General features: G+C 39.1%; 1 protein-coding gene, 1 long non-coding RNA gene and 1 other non-coding gene across 26 annotated transcripts in view; 1 reads left to right on the top strand and 2 right to left on the bottom strand.

Moving 5' to 3' along the window:
* Positions 1–21,116, bottom strand: part of LOC127490317 (uncharacterized) — a 48,211-nt gene that overhangs the window by 18,261 nt on the left and 8,834 nt on the right. Inside the window, exons 2-3 of one of the 2 annotated variants that reach the window (XR_007918240.3) lie at positions 6,820–6,930; positions 794–1,000 (exon numbers count right to left, since the gene is read on the bottom strand). This is a non-coding gene — a long non-coding RNA (uncharacterized LOC127490317). Of the gene's footprint in view, positions 1–793; positions 1,001–6,819; positions 6,931–21,116 lie in introns of those variants that run through there. The other variant, XR_011386621.2, reaches the window with a different exon arrangement.
* The window catches only part of EHBP1 (EH domain binding protein 1), a 380,185-nt gene that overhangs the window by 350,366 nt on the left and 8,703 nt on the right, over positions 1–21,116 (top strand). For all 23 annotated transcript variants that reach the window (XM_070069071.2, XM_070069064.2, XM_070069059.2 and 20 more), the window contains one exon: positions 20,615–20,714. In XM_070069071.2, the coding sequence (XP_069925172.2) occupies positions 20,615–20,714 (100 nt within the window). The remainder of the gene's footprint in view (positions 1–20,614; positions 20,715–21,116) is intronic.
* Positions 15,771–15,877, bottom strand: LOC127490404 (U6 spliceosomal RNA). The gene has a single exon (XR_007918366.1). It is a non-coding gene; the product is annotated as a U6 spliceosomal RNA (small nuclear RNA).

Below are 21,116 nucleotides of genomic sequence, written 5' to 3'. Positions count from 1 at the left end.
GGCAGTTCTAATACAGAAGATCCACATACCACATTTGAAAAACATGGGGATAATGTATGCTAAACTCATAGTGTTACAAAGACTAAGGGAATAGAGATTTAAGATCATAGACTTTATTTTTAAAAAATGTTTATTTTATTTGGAAGGCAGAGAAAGTGCCAGCCAGTGCTGGGCCAGCCTGAAGCCAGAAGCCAGAAACTCCATCCAGGTCTCCGACATGGGTGGCAGGAACTCCAAGCACTTGGGCCATCATCTGCTGCCTCCCAGGATGCATTAGCAGGAAGCTGGATCGAAAGCAGAACTGTGGAGCCTGGAACTGGCACTCCAGTATGAGATGCAGGTGTCCCAACAGGTGGCTTAACTGCTGTATTGCAATGTCTTCTCCAAGAGCATAGATTTTTATTTTTTTAAAGATTTAGTTATTTGAAAGACAGAGTTACAGAGAGAGGTAGAGACAGAGAGAGGTCTTCCATCCACTGGTTCACTCCCCAGATGGCCGCAATGGCCAGAGCTCAGCTGATCCAAGCTAGGAGCTTCTTCCGGGTCACCCATGTGGGTGCAGGGGCCCAAGGACTTGGCCATCCTCTGCTGCTTTCCCAGGCGCATTGGAAGTGGAACAGCCAGGACTCGAACCCATATGGGATGCTGGCACTGCCGGCCCGGGCTTTAACCCACTGCGCTACAGCACCAGGTCCCCAAATCATAGATTTTAAAACAAGTTAAGATCTCAGTTGGAATTTGAGTGGTCTTCAACAAGTTAGCTAACCTCTCTGAGCCTCTGTTTCCTCAGCTGTTTTTTTTTTTTTTTTTTTTTAAGATTTTATTTATTTTAGAGAGTTACAGACAGTGAGAGAGAAAAAGAGAAAGGTCTTCCTTTCACTGGTTCACTCCCCAAATGGCCGCAATGGTGGGAGCTGTGCCAATCCCAAGCCAGGAGCCAGGTGCTTCTTCCTGGTCTTCCATGTGGGTGCAGGGACCCAAGTCCTTGGGCCATCTTCTGCTGTTTTAAAAAGAAAAAAGGCTTATAATACCTACTTCAAAAGATTAAGAAGGTACTTAGTGCAGTGTCTTGCAGACAGTAAGCTCTCAATACAAAAGTAATAGCTAACAGTGGGTGTTTAGCCTAGTGGTTAGGATGCCATCTGGGATGCCTACATTCCATATTGGAAGACCTAGGTTCTAGTTCTACATCCACTCTGAACTGCAGCTTCCATGCTGATGTGTACCCTGGAAAGTAGTAGGTAATGGCTCAAATACTTGGGTCTCTGCTACCCACATGGAAGACAGAGATTGAATTCCAGGCTTCTGACTTTGACCTGGCCCATCCTTGGCTGTTGCACGCATTTGGGGAGTGAACCAGCAGGTAAGAGATCTTTATCTGTCTCTGTCTTTCAAATAAATAAAATATAAATAAATTTTAAAAATGTAGACATTTGGTTAGCACTTAAGACACCACTTGAGACACCTGCATCCCATATCACAGAGCCAGATTAGAGTCCCAGCTCCTCTACTTACAATCCAGTTTCCTGCTAATGCACACCATGGGAGGCTGCAGAGGATGTCTCAAATACTTGGATCCCTGTCACCCACATGGAAGATATAAACTGAGTTCTCAGCTCCTGGCTCGGATCTGGCCCAGGCCTCACTGTTGTGGGCATCTGGAGAGTGAACCAGCAGATGAAAGATCTCTGTCTCTCTGCTTTTCAAATTAAATGAAAATAAATAAAAAGTAAGAAACAAGTTAGGTGCTGCTGCCAGTCATAATTTCATTATTATTAGTTTTTACCTTCACTTTAATTTTTTTCCTTAGCTTCTTGTGTTTTTGCTTTTTTTTTTTTTTTTAAGATTGTGTTTATTTGTTTGAGAGGCAAGATTACAGACAGAGAGGAAGAGACAGAAAGGTCTTCCATCCACTGGTTCACTCCCCAAATGGCCACAATGGCTGGAGCTGGACAGATCTGAACCCAGGAGCCAGGAGCTGCTTTCAGGACTCCCATGTGGGTGGAGGGGCCCAAGTACTTGGCCCAACTTCTGTTGTTTTCCCAGGCACATTAGCAGGAAACCGGATTGAAAGAGTCAAAGTCAGGACTTGAACTTGTGTCTGTATGGGATGCCAGCACTGCAAGGGGAGATTTAGCCTACTATTCCACAGCACCGACCCCATTTCCTTAGCTCCTGATATGCACATCTCCCATTCTATCACAACTCTTTCTCTTCTTCCCCTACCCCACTCCTCTGCCCTTTTCCCTCTCACCTTTCCATCAAGAATTGCCAGGGGGCCCGTGCTGTGGTACAGCCGGTAAAGCGCTGCCTGCAGTGCCAGCATCCCATATGGGCGCTGGTTCGAGTCGTGGCCGCTCCACTTCCAATCCAGCTCTCTGCTATGGCCTGGGAAAGCAGTAGAAGATGACACAAGTCCTTGGGCTCCTGCACCTGTGTGGGAGACCCGGAAGAGGCTCCTGGCTCCTGGCTTCAGATCAGCACAGCTCCGGCCATTACAGCAATTTGGGGAGTGAACCAGCAGATGGAAGACCCCTTTCTCTTCCTCTGCCTTTCAAATAAATAAATAAATCTTCAAAAAATAAAAAGAATTGCCAGTTCTTCTAGTGGACAGTAAATTACTGTTTTTCCTAAGGTTTTTTTTGTTGTTGTTGTTGCTTTTTGTTTTGTTTTTGGTAATTTAAAAGGCAGAGTAACATAGTGGGGGTGTGGGTAGGGAGAGGGAGAGAGTCATCCATCTACTGGTTCACTCCTCAAATGCCTGCAGTAACCAGGGCTGGGCCAGGCCAAAGCCAGGAACCAGGAATCCCATCTAGCTCTCCCACAAGAGGAGTGGGAACCCAAGTACTTGGGCCATCATCTGCTGTCTGTCTACCAGGCGCATTAGTAGGAATCTGGATTAGAAATGGGACTCAATCCCAGACACTTAGAAATGGTATGCAGGATTCCCAAGAGGCAGCCTAACCCTGCTGTGCTGTAACACCTGCCCCACTAATACTGTTTTTAATACTCCATAGACCTCTGTGTATAAAACTGAACACATGCAGTCATTGTGTCTGTTGAGTGTTCCCCATGTCACCTCTGAGCTAGAATGTGAAAGGTATTTGTGCATTCAGAACAACTATTTCCTCAGGAAGATTTTATGATATAAGTTAAGAAAACTATTACATTGATTTTTTAAAATAAATTGGAAATTTAGCATGCTTAATATTAGAAATTCATTTTTAAAATCTCTTATTTTATTTATCTAAAAGGCAGAGCAAGATATATACATAGAGAGAGAGAGAGAGTGCTTGTATCTGCTGATTCACTCCCCAGATGTCTGCAACAGCTGGGGTTGGGTTAAGATGAACTCAATCTGGGTCTTGTATGGTTGTGGTAAGGACCCAACTATTTGAGCCATCACCTGTTACCTGCCAAGGTGTTCATTAACAGGAAGCCAGAATCTGGAGTGGAGCCGGGACTTCGCACACCCCATGAGTTAATTTTTTATGTTTTCTGGATAGTTATTTTCTGTAAAGAATTTAATTCTTTTGTTTTATTGGGACCTGGAGGAATTTTATAGAGAAAGATTAATAAAGTAGTATGACTCTTTGTACAGTTGCATACCCTTAAAGGATAAAGTTTGAAACAGATACAAGTATATAGTAATTTTTCTGAGAGGATGCAATGGAAACTCCATCAAAATAATGTTAGTTTGGTGTATACTTATTTTGTTCCTTCTGTTTTTAAACTGATAACATTGAGTGGGAGGTAATTTGTGAATTAACAGTAGACAGAGTTATAAACATTTAACTTAGTGAGTGTTCCCTGCAATTACTGACTGGTGTATAGTGCTTCTTCATTCCTTACCCACCTGAAAGCCATCCAATTCCATGCCCCCCAAACCAGTTCCCTTTGAATTAATAGCACCACTTGGTGGCCAAATCTAGAAATTATGTAAAACATTAACATCTCTTCCACAATAGCATGTTAACCCCCATGAGGACATGTCTGAGCTATAGTTTGACAAACCCAGTCTGGGCCAGATCTGTTATACTTTCAGAGAATCTAGCTCTTTGAGGAAAGTTAAAGTTCTGAATCAAGAAATACAAACAAAGAAACAAAAATACATTTAGGTTGATATACTTTTTTTCTTATTTTAAAATTGGTTTATTTTAATGCTTTAATTTTTTAAAAAATTAATGTTTTTAACTTTTAAAGTTTTTTAAAAATTAAAGCATTGAAATATATTTCAAAAATATATAATTCTAAAAATTCAGAAATTATTTCAATTAAAACATTTTCTAAGGAAAATACATCATTAAAATTGTCATAAACATTTAAAATTCTAATGAGATTAAAATTAGAGGAACCAACATTTAACCTTTTTAATGCCTTTTTTTTTACTCAAGTGTTTATTTTGAACAAGAAAAAGAATTAAGTAAAATTATACTGAACATTACAATTCAAAAGATGAATACCATTCTAGAAAAAAAGTGCCAAATGTCTGTAAAGCCAACAAAGTTTGGCTTATAGATAACAGAATTTCATGTAAAAATTTTTTGTCATTTGTAGAGAATACAAATGTTTATTTCTTATTATCCTAAAATTTATCATTGTAGACTAGACAACTATTTTCCTAAATTCTGAAATATATCATTTGATTTGATGATAATGAGTTTAGGAAATTAAGTGTTGACAGCTGCATTGTGAAAATCAAACAGACTTGGAGTTCACCATAATTTTGAGTGGGAATGTAGCTAAGTACGTTAAATGTGACTGTTCTGGTTCTTTTTAAGTAGGCTACAGAGCTGTAGATTTGCAGAGATAGGAAAGGACTTACAATACAACATGATGGCATAGAAATAACTGCTGCAGGATGCCCAAATAAGATTCATAGCAAAGTATGAGATGGACTATTGTTATACAAAGGATATTCTTCAGTCTAAGGGGTGTTAAAATGTATATAATGATAAAAGGAATAATTTAACATATCTGGAGGATTAGGTTGAGGAATCTGAAAATAATTTTGTCCTTGGTAATTCTAGAAATTCTGGGAGTCATACATTAGATGAGTATATTCTCTGAATTTCTGACTGAAGGAACTGCTCTTAATAAGAGGACTTTTGGAATTGACCTAATAGAACATGTGTGACCTTGGGAGGAAGAATGTCTTGTGAGGGTTCGCACTTCAGTATCTCCTTTAAGAAAAGAAAAATGGGGCCAGTGCTGTGGCGCAGTGGGTTGATGCCCTGGCCTGCAGCGACAGCATCCCATATGGTCACTGGTTTGAGTCCTAGCTACTCCACTTCTGATCTAGCTCCCTGCTAATGTGCCTGGTGGAAAGCATTGAGGATGGCCTAGTCTTTGGGCCCCTACACCTACGTAGGAGTCGCAGAAGAAGCTCGTGGCTTCTGGCTTTGGGTCAGCTCAGTTCCGGCCATTGCAGCCATTTGGGGAGTGAACCAGCGGATGGAAGATCTGTCTCTCTCTGTGTCTCAATCTGTCTCTGTAACTCTGTCTTTCAAATAAATAAATCTTAAAAAAAAATAGGTTATGAATAACTGGTGGGCTTTTATGATGAAGAAAATTGAAAAAGATAAAGTAATGATAGGAGTCATTTTGGCTAAATGGTCCAGTAAAATGAATATGTAAAGACATTGGAAACCTCATGCTCAAGGAAACTAACATCTTAACACTTTCACCAAGTTACCCAATGATTTACTTCTGCGGGCAGGCCTTTTCTGGTGCTTGCATTGACAGAAAAAGTTTGAGACTATTAGAAGGAATCACTATGCCTTGCTCCATCAATAACCCTAGCAGTTGAGGCAGGGGTTATGGCTGGTAGGTTAAGCTGCTTCATCAGAGGCCTGCATACGATATTAAGTACCTGGGCACTAGTCCCATCTCCCCTTCTGATCCAGTTTTCTGCTAATTTGTACCCTGGAAGGCAGCAGATGATGGCTCAAGTACTTTGTTCAGTCCCAGCTGTTGTGGACATTTGGGAAGTGAACAAGCAGACGGAAGATTCATTCTGTCTCTCTGCTTTTCAAACTAATTAATTAATTAATAATAAATAAGTAATCCCAGCAATCACAGGAAGATCTTGAAGCTTTTTATAAAAATCTATTTATTTTGAAAGTTAGAATTCGAGAGGAAGGAAGAGAGAGAGAGAGAGAGAGAGAGAATGAATCTTCCATCCTCTGGTTCACTCCCTAGATGCCTGGACGCAACAATGGCCAGGGCTGGGCCAGGCTGAACCAGGAGCTTTTTCTGGGTCTCCCATGTGGGTGGCAGGAGCCAAAACACTTGGGCCATCTTCTGCTGATTGTCCCAGGCCATTAACAGGGAGCTGGATTGGAAGTGGAGCAGCCAGGATATGAACCGGTGCCCATATAAGATGCCAGCATCAGGGCTGGTGCTGTGGCATAGTGGGTAAAGCCGCTGCCTGCAGTGCCTGCATCCCATATGGGCGCTGGTTCGAGACCTGACTACTCCGCTTCCCATCCAGCTCTCTGCTATGGCCTGGGAAAGCAGTAGAAGATGGCCCAAGCCCTTGAGTCCCTGCACCCACATGGGAGGACCTGGAGGAAGCTCCTGGCTCCTGGCTTCGGATCTGTGCAGCTCTGGCCTTGGGATTCCCTATTTCTGAAAGATAATATGCGAACATAAAATTCAAGGAAGCTCTGGATATTTCTTCATATGAAAAAATGCTGACTCTCCTTATAAGATAGGACATACTGCACTGATGTGGTTAAATCTCAGTGGCCTGCATAGGAAGAATAAATAAAATCCCTTCTGTGATAGATATACTAAGTGAACAGAATGCTAATGTACCTCTGTAAACAGCAGCAGAATGGCCCAAGTACTTGGGCCCCTGGTATTCATGTAGGAAACCCAGATGATGGAGTTCTAGGCTTCTGCCCCAGCCCTGGTTGTTGCAGTCACCTGGGGAGTAAACAAGCAGATGTAAGATCTCTCTTCTCTCTCTTTCCCTGTCTCTCCTTTCTCTGTAACTCTGCCTTTCAAATAAATAACTAAGTCTTTAAAAGAAAAAAGTACTAGTTATCTTTGAATTCTACGATTCATAGTTAAGTGGCTAAGAGTCATAGTTCACAAGATAAAACTGAATTTGAGACCTGGTTTCACCACTAACTACCTATATGACTTTGGGTTAAAGTTCTATAACCTTATTATATATTTGATGTTGTTATTATCATCATTATTACCATTGTTATTCTCAGACTGGAAGAACCTTATTGCTTGTCAATGATCTGATGAGAGAAATATATGCCAGTGTTTCTCTGAGACATTGTTCTCACACCTTTTCAGAAAACAGAACAAGTCTATTTTTTAAAAAGATTTATTCATTTGAAAGAGTTACAGAGAGAGGTAGACACAGATAGAGAGGTCTTCCAGCTGCTGGTTCACTCCCCAGATAACTGCAACAGCCAGAGCTGCACCGATACAAAGCCAGGAGCCAGGAGCCTCTTCCGGGTCTCCCACGTGGGTGCAGGGGCCCAAAGACTTGGGCCATCCTCTACTGCTATCCCAGGCCATAGCAGAGAGCTGGATCAGAAGAGGAGCAGCTGGGACTAGAACCAGCGCCCATATGGAATGCCAGCGCTGCAGGCCAGGGTTTTAACCTGCTGCGCCACAGCGCTGGGCCCACAAGTCTGTTATGAATGAGTCTTGTGTACCCTAGAGAAGAGAATGAGTCCACTGGAAAGGTTAAACATTGGTTTAGGTATTAATACTGCTGAAGCTTACCATTTACCTGGCCTGGTCTGGAAAAAACATCATTGAATGCATTTGATTTCAAGATTTTTTTTTCATATATATAATTGTTGAAATGCTACATATACTAGAAAGTTTCTGAAAAAGGTCTGCACTGTTCTGCTTTGCTTAGACTTAGGTGGTTTACAAATGAATGTGGCCCATGGCAAGAAGGAAATAGGCATGATACTTTTCTGCTCTCCCTCTTGAAATAAAGATATTTAATAAGGTACATAAAAGCTCATTATATTAAGTGAACTAAGCTAGGCACAGACAGATACTACATGATCTCACATACATGTGAAATGCAAAGAAGTTGAACTCATAGATGCATAGGGTACAGTGGTGATTATATGTGAGTAAAGAGGCAAAGAGAGAAGATTAGAAAGATGTTAGTCAAGGAGTAGGAAATTTCCATTACATAAGAGGAATAAGATCTATTGTACAACATGGTGACTATAGTTTATGAAAATGTAGCGTATTCGGGGCCGGCACCGTGGCTCACTTGGTTAATCCTCCACCTGCGGCGCTGGCATCCCAAATGGGCACCGTGTCCTAGTCCTGGTTGCTCCTCTTCCAGTCCAGCTCTCTGCTGTAGCCCAGGAAGGCAGTGGAGGATGGCCCAAGTGCTTGGGCCCCTGCACCCGCATGGGAGACCAGGAGGAAGCACCTGGCTCCTGGCTTTGGATAAGCGCAGCGCCGGCCGTAGTGGCCATTTGGGGGTGAACCAACGGAAGGAAGACCTTTCTCTCTGTCTCTCTCTGTCTATAACTCTAGCTGTCAAAAAAAAAAAAAAAAGAAAAAAGAAAAAAGAAAATGTAGTGTATTATGAAATAGCTAAGAGAGTAGATTTTAAGTGTTCTCATCACACACAAAAAGCTAAGTATATGAGGTTATCAGCTTCCCACTAATGTGGACTCTGGGAGGGAATGATGATGGCTCAAGTGGTAGGGTTGCTACCCCCATAGGAAACCCAGATTTAATTCCTCACTTCAAGCTTAGCCCTCCTACCACAGCAGGCATTGCAGGGCCAGTGGATGGGAATTCTCTAACTTTCTCAAATAAATAAATAAAATTATTTTAAAAAATCAAAAAGGCATTTAACCTAGAAATTAAGATTCCCATGGCTCATCATGGAATGTGTGGTTTGAAACGCAGGTCCTCTTCTGTCTCCAGTGTCCTGCTGCTGTGGATGCTGGGAGGCACTGGTGATGGCTTAAATAATTTGGGTTCCTGCCACCTACTTGGAAGACTTTGATTGAGTTCCTAGCTCCTAGCTTCACCAGCTTCACTGGCTTCAGCCTCAAGCCCAGGAAAGTGAACTGGCCAGTACTTTGGAATAGAAGATAAAGCTGCCATTTGCAGTGCTGGCGTCCATATGGACGCCAGTTCAAGTCCCGGCTGCTATATTTCTGATCCAGCTCTCTGTTATGGCCTGAGAAAGCAGTAGAAGATGGTCCAAGTCCTTGGGCCCTTGCACCCACATGGGAGACTCAGAAGAAGCTCCTGGCTCCTGGCTTTGGATTGGCGCAGCTGAGCCAGGAGCTTCCTTCAGGTCTCCCATGTGGGTGCAGGGTCCTAAGCACTTGGGTTATCCTCTGCTGCTTGAACCGGCACCCATACGGGATGCCAGTGTCACAGGAGGCTTTACTTACTATGTTACAATGCTAGCCCCTCATGAGCTGATTTTAAAGATTCTGTGCTTTTAACATTAAAAAAAAGCCACTTTCCCAGTAAAGCTTTGTCCTTTATAATTATTTTGTTTTTCTTGTTCAGGACTTTATTTTCTTCAAATTGTATCCATTTTTTCCTTAAAATTGTAATTTTTTACATTATTTTGATACCAGTAAAGCATTAGTTGTGTTCCATTTGTCCATCATTTTCTTTTAATTTAGTTGAAAGAGAGAGGGAGAAAGTGAGATCTTCCATCTGCTGGTTTACTTCTCAAAGGCCCACAATAGCCAAGACTGGTCCAAGTGGAAGCCAGGAACCAGGACTCAATCCAGGTCTCCCATGTGGGTAGCAGAGACTCAAGTACTTGAGCCATTACCTGCTGCCTCCCAGGGTGTAAGTTAGCAGAAAGCTTAAATAGAATATGGAGCTGGAACTTGAATCCAGGCACTCTGATGTAGGATGTAGGTGTCCCAGGCAGTGATTTAACTGCTGCACCAAAGGCTTGCTTCACATTAGTCCATAATTTTCCATCCTGAAATTTACCCTTCTCATTTTTTTATATTGAATAGCATTCCATGATCTACTTAAGTCTCCAAAACCCACTGCAAATAACTAGACTTTTGATACCTGGGGTACAGCCACATTGTTGTGTCACTACAGCCATTACCATCTGTTGTATGCAGTGGTGGCATTGCTCAGCTAGTAGGACATTCACTTTGTTTTTCCAGCTACAGATATGGGTTTGTAGTGATCCACTCATATTTTTTCATCCATCCTGCTATGACCAATGACATACTAACTCTAGACTTTGTTATGTGTAATTAAGACTAAATATGTCTGTGGAGTTGTTTAGAAAATTACCCTTGCTCAGTCTGTCCCTGGTTATAAGTCTGTCTCCACATCAGACTGTTTGAGTCCTTTTGAGAGTAGAGATCACTGCTTTTGGTTATCTTTATATCTCTAGCTTCTGTATTCATATTGTGTACACCACTATTATGCTCTTTGTGAACATCACCATAGCTTTAACTTTAGTCTTGGGTGCTATGCTAAGGACTTGACTTGGATTTTCTCACTGAATTTCTGCTAACAACCGTATGAAGTAAGTAATATGATTAACCTTTTACTGATGAAGAAACAAGTTTAGAGAGGTTCAGTAATTGATCTAGGGACTGGTGTTTTGGCATAATAGGTAAGGCTGCTGCCTGTGGTGCTGATATCCATATGGGTACCAGTTTATGTCCCAGCTGTCCTACTTCCAATCCAGCTCCCTATTGATGGCATAGGAAAGGCAGCAGAAGATGGCCCAAGTGCTTGCGTCCCTGTCTTTCAGGTTGGAGACCCAGATGAAGCTCTTGGCTTCATCCTGGCCCAGCCCTGGCTGTTGCAGCCATCTGAAAGTGAACCAACAGATGGAAGATCTCTCTCTCTCTCTCTCTCTCTCTCTCTCTCTCTCTCCTTCATTCTCTGACTTTCAAATAAATAAAATCTTAAAAAAAAAATTCAGCCTAAGAACAAGAAACTCAATTTTAAAAAACCTGTCTGAATGAAGGCAATTCATATTAGATGCAAATTCATTGTTCATCTTTTTTGCCTCATATTCAGAATTACTGAGTTTACCAGGCTCAAAAACTATAGGCAGTATGAAATTATACATTATGCTTGGTTGTACCAGAATTCGTAGTCTTATTTACAGGAGTTGCTCAGAATTAAGGCAGGTTAGCATTCATAAAGGTATTCCTTCATTTATAATAGGTCTTTTTTTTTGCTAATTTAATTTTACTTATTTGAAAGGCAAAATTACAGAGAGAAGGAAGGAGAGCAAGATCTTCTATCCACTGGCTTACTCCCCCAATGGTCACAATAGCCAGAGCTGGACCAGGCCAAAACCAGGAGCCAAGAGTTTCATCCATGTCTCCCACATAGGTGCCAAGGTGCCCAAGGACATGGGTTGTATTTTGCTGCTTTCCCAAGCACATTAGCAGAGAGCTGAATCAGAAGTGGAGTAGCCAGAACCAACACCCATTTGGGATGCTGGTGTCATTGTAAGTGGCAGCTTCACCCTTCTGTACCACAACACTGGCTCCAAGAGGTCTTTATTCTAAGGTTAATTTATGAATTAAGTGTTTTACATAAAATACTTGAATTATGAATTGGTTCCAAGGCAGTGTATCCAAAGGACTTAAAAAGTAATGAACTATTATTCTCCCAAAGAGAAGTTACCTACAGAAATTCTGACCTATGTGAACATATAGAAGTTTATTAATATTCTCACTATTTAATTTAGCTATACACATACATTTAAAATCACTTATCTAATTCTTCCTGCTCATCTGTGATAATTAAATTGCTGAAACTTAAGTCACTTTTGAGTCATACCTGTGATATGACTGTGAGAAGGCTCTAGAATGGGAAGCAGGTATAAATGAGTTGCCTGGTATGGCCCAAACAAAAGTGTTCTCCCTTCTCTTCTGAAAAAAGGGGGAGAACTGGCAAGGGGAAGCTACCCATCTGTAAGGGAAGCTGTTAATTTAAGTTTTCCAGTTATTGGAGGATACCTAATTAATTCTCCAAGTAAACTAGTATCTACCCAGTGTAATGATGCCTATAAAAGTGACTCACTGTATTTTTTCCCATTTTATAACGTATGTTAAATGTACCTTAAAAATAAATAAATAGGGGCCTGCACTGTGGTACAACAGGTTAATGCCCTGGCCTGAAGCACAGGCATCTCATATGGGCGCCGGTTCGAGACCCGGCTGCTCCACTTCCAATCCAGCTCTCGACTGTGGCCTGGGAAAGCAGTAGATGGCCCAAGTGGTTGGGCCCCTGTACCTGTGTGGGAGACCCAGAAGAAGCTCCTGGCTCCTGGCTTCGGATCAGCACAGCTCCAGCCATTGCGACCAATTGGGGAGTGAACCATTGGATGGAAGACCTCTCTCTACCTCTCCTCTCTCTGTGTAACTCTTTCAAATAAAAAAAAAAAAGTAAGCAGTAAAAAGCATTTAAAAATAAATAAATAAATATACATATAGTCCTATGGTTTAAAATATGTGTGTGTGTATGTACGTACCTATGTGTATGTACATACATACACACATATTTTAAACCATAGGTAAAGAATTTAGAGGCTGGCACTGTGGCAAAGGGTGTTAAAGCCCCAGCCTGCAGCACCAGCATCCCATATGGGCACCAGTTTGGGTCCCAGCTGCTCTACTTCTGATCCAGCTCCCTGCTAATGTGCCTAGGAAACAACAGAGGATGGCCCAAGTCCTTGGGCCTCTGCATCTATGTGGGAGATCCAGAAGAAGCTCCTCTCTCCTGGCTTTGGATCAGCTCAGTTCTGGCCATTGCAGCTATTTGGGGAGTGGACCAGCAGACAGAAGACCTCTCTCTCTCTGTCTCTACCTCTCTCTGTAACTTTGTATTTCAAATAAATAAAAAATAAATCTTTTTTTTTTTTTAAAGAAGTTTATGAGTTACAATCTTTCCGATGATGGCTACTTCAGTGCTTTTTTTATTTATCTGTTTCTGCTATCTTAACTTTGTGCTTAGTTTATTACCTCTTAAGAAACCTAACACTGACCTTCGGCCTAAAAATGAAGGCTGTTCAGACCCTATTAAAGAGTTGTTACAAGAAGACCACTGCTAATATCCAACCTATGAGAATAGCTTCTTCTTACATATAAATTTACTGAGAAAGAACTTTGGTGAAGTTGTCTATGCTTCTTCCTGTAGGAAGCAAATGCATCAAAAGTCTGTCAGAAATTATAAGGCTACTTTAGGAAAAATGGAATTTAAAGAAGAGCTTATTTTAGCACAAAATAAATACTTTTTTTAGATTTAAAAAGTGTGTTTATTTCAGAGACAGACAAACAGCTTCCATCCACTGATCAATCCCTATATTTCTGCCACAGCTAGGGCTGAGCCAGAGCCAGAGTCAGGAGGCAAGAAACTCAATCCAGATTTCCTGTGTGGAGTGGTAGGGACCCAACCTCCTGAGCCTTCATCTGCTGCCACCTTCTATGGTCTTGCATTGTCAGGAAACAGGAATTGGAAGGTAGAACTATGAATCAAACTCTGGGTACAAATACATTTTGAAATAGATGCATAATTTTTTTCATAATACTATCTTTTCAACTTTTTAAGGAACTCAATATCTGCAGAGGGATGCTACCCTGAATATATCCCTATATTGTATTTTACCAAATGGGTTAAAAAAAAAAGAGGTGCATTTATTATTTTTTAAATTTATTTATTTGAGAGGCAGAGAGAAAGAGAGATCCCTTCTTCTTATCCATTCGTCAAATGCCTGCAACAACCAGGGGCTGGGCCCCGCCAAAGCTGGAAGCCAGGAACTCTGTTCAGGTCTCCCACGTGGGTTGCTGTAGTCCAATTACTTAAGCGATCACCACCACCTCCCTGGGTCTGCATTAACAGGAAGCTGGAGTCAGTAGCCAGAGACCCAGATATTCCTATGTGGGCTGTAAGCATCTTTTTTTTTTTTAAAGATTTATTTTTATTTATTTGAAAGTCAGAGTTACACAGAGAGAGGAGAGGCAGAGAGAACAGAAGCAGAGAGAGAGAGAGGTCTTCCATCCGCTGATTCACTCCCTAGTTGGCCGTAACAGCCGGAGCTACGCCGACCCAAAGCCAGGAGCCAGGAGCTTCCTCCGGGTCTCCCACATGGGTGCAGGGGCCCAAGGACTTGGGCCATCTTGTACTGCTTTCCCAGGCCCTAGTAGCGAGCTGGATTGGTAGTGGAGCAGCCGGGTCTCGAAGCGACACTCATATGGGATGCCTGCGCTTCAGGCCAGGGCATTGACCCACTGCGCCACAGTGCTGGCCCCGGCTGTAAGCATCTTAAACATTAGGCTAAACACCTGCCCCAGATGGTTTTCTTTTGAGAGAGTATATTAGTTTTTATTTTACTGCAACAAAAGGAGACAGGATTTCCCTCTGTGTTTATTTCTTTTAATACTATACTATGTATATCATGCTGAGCAAATAGTTTTAAGACAATTACTGCTGAAAACATCAGTAAAGACTATGAGAATCTTCTTTTATGTTGACTGCTATTTCAGGATATTCTTGGAGTAGAAAAATTAATTATATAGAAAAATTTATAATATAGGTATATTCCCTAAGCTTAAATATTTTCTAAAACTGAGACATAGGAGCCCTGTAACACTGGCTTTGGAGTTACTGTTTTTTTAAAAATATTTATTATTTATTAATTTTGAAAGAGTTACAGAGGAAGAGGAAGAGTCAGAGAGAGAGAGAGATCTTTTATCCATTGGTTCACTCCCCAGATTGCTGCATGGACAGTGGGGGACCAGACTCAAGCCAGAAACCAGTAGCTTCATCCAGGAGTACCATATGGGTGAGAGGGGTCCAAACACTTAGACCAATGTCTGCTGCTTTACCAGGCCATTAGCAGGGATTTGGATCGGAAATAGAACAGCCAGGCCAAAGCTGGTGCCCATATGGAATACTGACTGCAGGATGTGGCTTTACCCGCTATACCACATGCCATCCCTGGAATTAGTGTTTCTGTGATCTTACCCAATTGAAGTAAATTCATCTTTCTCTTCATTAAATATGCTTCCCCAGTGTCAATTAGATACCTTCTCTATCTTTATATTTTAATATATACTTCTTTTGTCATATTTTTATATTTTTAGTATTTTTATATTTGAAAGGTAGTGTGACAGAGAGGGAGAGACAGAAAGAAAGATCTTCCATCCATTGGCTTGTTCCCTAAACAAGGAGCTGGGTCAGGCTGATGCCTGGAACCAGGAACTTCATCTGGGTCTTCCATATGGGTGACAAGAACCCAAGTACTTGGGTTATCATCTGTTGCCTCCCAGGTGCATTAGCAAGAAGCTGGTTCAGAAGTGGAGGTGGGACTCAGTCCAAGGCGCTCTGATATCAGATGCAGGCATCTTAAGCCATGTCTTAACCTGTTGTACCATTACACCCGCTCAACCATCATATATTTATAATCACCATTAGGAAAATTTTGTAATCATAGCTTTCTTGATTTTATGACTGGCTTAGCTTTGCTGTATTGTGTCCTTCAAGACAGCCATCTCTACTGTGGGACCATGGCAAGATTTCAGCACTCCATAATACTTTTATGGCAGAAATCTTGAATTTGTATACAGGTCTACAATAGCCTACTTTGTCTTTTATTCAGCTAAAAGAATATTATTCCTTATTTTTATAAGCTCACTAAAATATATTTCTAAAATAAAAATTTATGATGAAAGATTAACTAGGAAAGTTAGACAGTTTTGTTTTGTTTTGTTTTCAATTTGGATTCCTTAATAGGCTCAAAAAAAAGTATGGAACGCTTCTCAAATTTGCATGTCATCCTTGCGCAGGGGCCATGCTAATCTTCTTTGTATCATTCCAATTTTAGTATCTGTGCTGCTGAAGCGAGCATAGACAGTTTTTAATGTTTTGTAATTTCAGGTTTTTCACATCATTTTTATTAATTTTGAAATTCATCTTGAAAAACACTACTTCTGAAATAAATAACTGAAAACCAAATATACATGCTTAGGTGAGCTGAATGAATTTCTAACTGAAATCATATCATAAACTAAATCTTTTAGGAAGGGGAGGAAATAGAATATTAAGTGCTTACAATAGTCAACTAAAATTTATGCTATGTGTAGTGCTATGTATTCTCTGTTGCTGTTTAGTGGTTTTTAAGTATATGAATGATTTGAAGTCAGAGATAGTCCCTTCTGCCACTCAACATTCTCTTTTTTATTCAATAACTTTTATAAATCATACTCTGGCTACAAAAATTCATTTTTTAAAGATGTTTATTTATTGGAAAGGCAGAATTACAGAGAAAGGGAGAACTTCTGTCCATTGGTTCACTCCCTAAATGGCTGCAATAGCCTGGGTTGGGTCGCACTGAAGCCAGGAGCCTGGAACTTCATCCAAGTCTCCTATGCAGATGGCTGTCTTCCACTGCTTTCCCAAGGGCATTAACAGGGAGCTGGATTGGAAGTGGAGCAGCAGGACTCGAACTGGTACCCATATGGTATGTTGGCATAGCAGGCAAGCACCTCTACCTTGCAATTATTTATTTTAAAAACAAAAAACACTGGGGCGGGCTTTTGGTGCAACAGTTAAAATGACACTTAGAGCACCCACATCCCAAACCAGAATGCCTAGATTTTAATCCAAACCCTACTTCCAATTCCAAATTCTTGTTGATGTACTTCCTGAGAGGGGACAGCTCAAGTACTTGGGTCTGCCACACATGAGGAAGATCCAGATTGATTCTAGCCTCTGCCTCGCCCAGCCCTGTCCTGTTGTAGGCATTTTGGGAGTGAACCAGCAGATTGGAGCTCCCTCTCTGTCTGTATCTCTACCTTTCTCATTAAAATTACAAACTGACATTAGGAAATTTCGATGTCAGAAAAAAAAATAATGCATTTCCAGAAGCCAAATTAAAAAAAAAAAGTCTATAAGAATACAAAATAAAAGAAGTATTGCCACAGATTGTATTAATGTTAAAATGGAAACTACTTAACTTTTAAGTTTTCATTGTTAATATATTTGAAATGAACATGAAGTATTATGTTTTAAAATGCAGTGTAACTATACTTCTACATTTTAGGAACTGTATACTGAACTGAAATATTTTGTCATTTTTTAATTTCAAAAATGCCTTCAGTAGTAGTTAGCTTTTTAGATCATGAAACTGAAAAATAGGACTTTTGAAAGGATCAGTATTGTATCTAAGGTGACAAAAATGTGGTTGAGATTTACAAATTAAAGGTAATTTTGAAAGAGGGATAGTTATCCAGGTGAAGCTAAACAAGATTAAATGATTTATGGCTATTTTATAATATAATGACAGTCTTCATTTTAAGCTACAATGTAAAGTGTTTTATTCTGAGATTAGTATTGTGGCAGAAGCTAAAACTGCCTTTTTTCTAACAGTGCCAGAATACAGCCTCTTTTTCTTTTTTGCACTAACAAGACTGCTTTACCACCACAGCCTACTCTAAGTAATTAAATCAATCCTTTGTACTTACCGTATTCTCCTCTAGTGACGGTACTAGATCTGATTATATGCTTCATGCATATTCAAAGTACCGCACTGACAGCTCTTTAATGAGCTCTTACTTAATCAGTATGAACAATGTTCATCTTGTTCTTTTTTTCCTCATGCATTAGAGCTAGGAACAGTTGGGAAAAATGAAACATCCAGCATTCATTTGAAAAATATATTGTACTTTGAAAAGTGTCTAAGCTGAGGAAGTTGCATTCTGCCCTTTAAAAGTCTGATGGACAAATTGGATTACTAGTATTGGATTAAATAACAAATGGTTGGAGGAGAAATGAGAAAAGCTCACTGTGATCACAGGCTTTAATATTTTCTGTTACTTATAAAGCTAAAGGGGTCTTTAACCAGTTATTAAAGTCAGGATTAATTTGTAATGGTTCAACTTACTGGCTTTTAAAAGCTTTTTAAATTAAAAAAATTTTAAAATCCTTAAAAACAATAGTGTAAAGATGTGTTGGAATAAATTTTCTTTATTACTAAGCTAAGTAAAAATTTATATCATTGTATACTATCTCAGATAAGCATTTAGTAATACAGAATTAGTTTACTTTTTTCAGTTAATTTAAATAATCTATACAGCAGTATGTTATGTGTCTCTAAATATTTATTGTTAGGCCTGCTTCCTTTTGCAACACGAGTCTCTTTTATTGTTAGTCATTTCCTAACAGTTAGGGGAAGGAGATCTTTTATTCTTACCTAGAAATCATAGGCGTGAATTAAACTGAAAATTAGTACCGCATCAATATTGCTATTCTCAAGGAAGCAGTCTTCCATTGAAGAAAATGATGCTAATTTAAGAGTAGGCTGGTTGCTTCTAGTATTGCCTGAAAGCCTCAATTATAGGTTAAGTTAAGCTCAAAACAAAGTTTCAAATGTTTATGTTTTTAGAAGCCGCTTGGGTTATGAATGCAAGAATTAAGTCTTTAATCAGAAAATAAAATATCATAAATTCTACACCTATTAATATTACACACATGTGTCATTTCACTGATCAAAAAGGCCTTCACCAGGGTACAATTGGCCTTTTTCCAAATTGCAAGCTTTTTCTCAGCTTTTTCTTTTTACTCTTTCTTCTTTTGTTGCTACCCAGGGATTTGTGCCTATCGCAGCCTATATCACATGACCAGTGTCAAGACATCACATGGCCCAAAGTGAATACAAAACCAGCTACCCTAAAGGAGAGATTAAAAATACTGTAAAACAATAAAGACTTTTGTTCAGACTCTAAAAGAATCTCTTCTAAGTCTGCTTCTACCATTAAGATTTAACAGCATTTAATGAAGCCACATATCCTCACTATTCTCCCTATGATGAACAACACATCTATTTTATAGGGATGCTCCAAAATACATGTTTAATCCCTTGCATATAATCAACTTTTTAGATAATTTTATTCTAAATGTTCCTTTAAATTTATGTTAATGTGTAAATAGTTAAATTTTATGATTTGCCTTTAATTTACTGCAAGCATTAAAAGCAATGAAGTAGATAACTGACCAGTGTGACCAACAAATCTTAGATCTATGTATAATTCTCATATGATCTTACTTATGTTAAAGAAAAGAAACCTATATGTGTCTACATATACATGTGTGTGTTGAACACGGCTATCTGTGTGGTTTGTAAGGAGATCATGCTAAAGTATATAATAGGATGTAAACTGTAATAGTTCTTCTGAAGAAGGGAAGTGTAGAGTGGGAAATAGGGAGGAAGGGTTAGTGAAAGGACTGGACTTTTACTCAATTATATCTCTATATTTGAATATTTAAAATTAACTGGCAGTGTGTTTGAAATTTAAAAGGTAATATCTTGCTTAAAAAGGAAATAAAAGTTAGCGCATAACAGTCTTAGCTCAGATATTTGATTTGTATTGGATGTTTCTATTAACCCTATGAATGCCATATAGAAGTTGGACTAGGGTATTAAATAATGGTGTGGCAAAACAATAAACCAGAGTTGAAATTCAGGGGGGAAGAATCAAATATAAATTTGACTATTTATAATGTAATGGTAGAGGAGGGAAAATTTGTGTCTTTTTCTTGAGTATAATTGTGCTCTACTTATAAATGAACAATACTAATTACAAAATTGGACTTTGTTGAGGGTACTAAGATGTATAGATAATGCAATGAGTATTAAGGATAGTGGATTTTAAATATCTCCTATATGTAGTTAGTAAATTCACAATCTAAGATGTTAGATTGTCTCTGTTCAAATGTTAGCTGAATGTTACATTCACTGCAATGTGTTTTCACAGAGAACTATAGGTCTTCTTTGGTAGCTCAATCATTTACAAGGTACTTAATGATTTGCAAGAGGTATAGGCTATTAAGGATGATGAGTTTCCAAATGGTTTATACAGATACATTTGTAGTTTATTTTTAGGAACAAAAATAAGGGGGAAAAAAGCAAGTTGTTACAAGTGGAAGCTTTCACACAGTCTGGACTTTTCTGATCTTCCTTGCTACTCTTTTAATTCTCATAATGATTTTTTAATGTTTTTTTCTTTTTTTTCCTTTTTTTTATCATGACCATGTGTCTGTCAGCACCATGAGTTCCTCATTGAAACATAATACCAAGTCAGCCTCTGGGGAGGATTTAAAAGGTGGAACATTTTATTTACTGTACTTAATGTTAATATGATCTATAGGTATATTCAGGGGGACAAAAATATACATGTTGAATCATATAAGTGTTATAATTTAATTTCTTTATTCAGACCTTGGGTTTTAATCTCGTATCATAAGCAAGTTAATATAAGGGTACTTCCAAAAGTTTGTGGCGAAATAGAGTTAAAAGATAAGTTTATTTTGGTCTAAAACATTTTAAAATCCATACATAGTTTTTTCATAATACATGTTTTCCATAAACTTTTTGAAGACGCAGTCGTATGCACATTTTTAAAGAATTTGGCACCAAAATAAACTTATATTTTATTTCTATTTTCCACAAACTGTTTGAAGTATTCTTATATAATATTAGATACATATGAGTATAATAGCTAAAATATTTTGTTGTGTTATTTGGGTTAAACTGCTGTTTGGCTTATAAAATGTCATGTGAGAAGAATTAAGTTTTCCTGAATTACAGGAAGGAACACAGAAGAAGAAGAAGCCATGATGCAGGAATGGTTTATGTTGGTTAATAAGAAAAATGCCTTAATAAGGAGAATGAACCAGCTGTCTCTTCTGTAAGTACTCATGCCCATGCTGATATTTCCTACCTTGAGAAATCTTGGACTTTTTTATTGATTTCTTTGGGGTTTCATATTTATTAGTCTCGAGTTTTTTTTTTCTTTCCTGAGAGATTATAGTATGTTTTGCATAAAATTAAAAATAATATATAAATATTTTCATTTGAACAGTAAGAATTTTTAAGTGGCATTACAGACATTGAAAGAAGTGATTATATGAAAGGTCAAGGAATAGAAGCAGTTTTTGTGTTTAATAAACTGCGCAAAGGGAAGTGTGATTTTCAGGAGGTAAGAGACAAAAAATGTTTATTGAACAACAAATTATAAGTTAAAAAATTAACTTTTAAGGGCAAGAGTATATTTCTAGTCTACAGGTGATACTACTATAAATTTTGGGAT

Source organism: Oryctolagus cuniculus, chromosome 2 (assembly GCF_051225735.1).
Source record: "Oryctolagus cuniculus isolate XC-2025 breed Fujian yellow rabbit chromosome 2, ASM5122573v1, whole genome shotgun sequence".
Classification (NCBI taxonomy): Eukaryota; Metazoa; Chordata; class Mammalia; order Lagomorpha; family Leporidae; genus Oryctolagus; species Oryctolagus cuniculus.
Note: the sequence above shows the minus strand (reverse complement) of the source record. Positions and strands in the feature narration are given on the sequence as shown.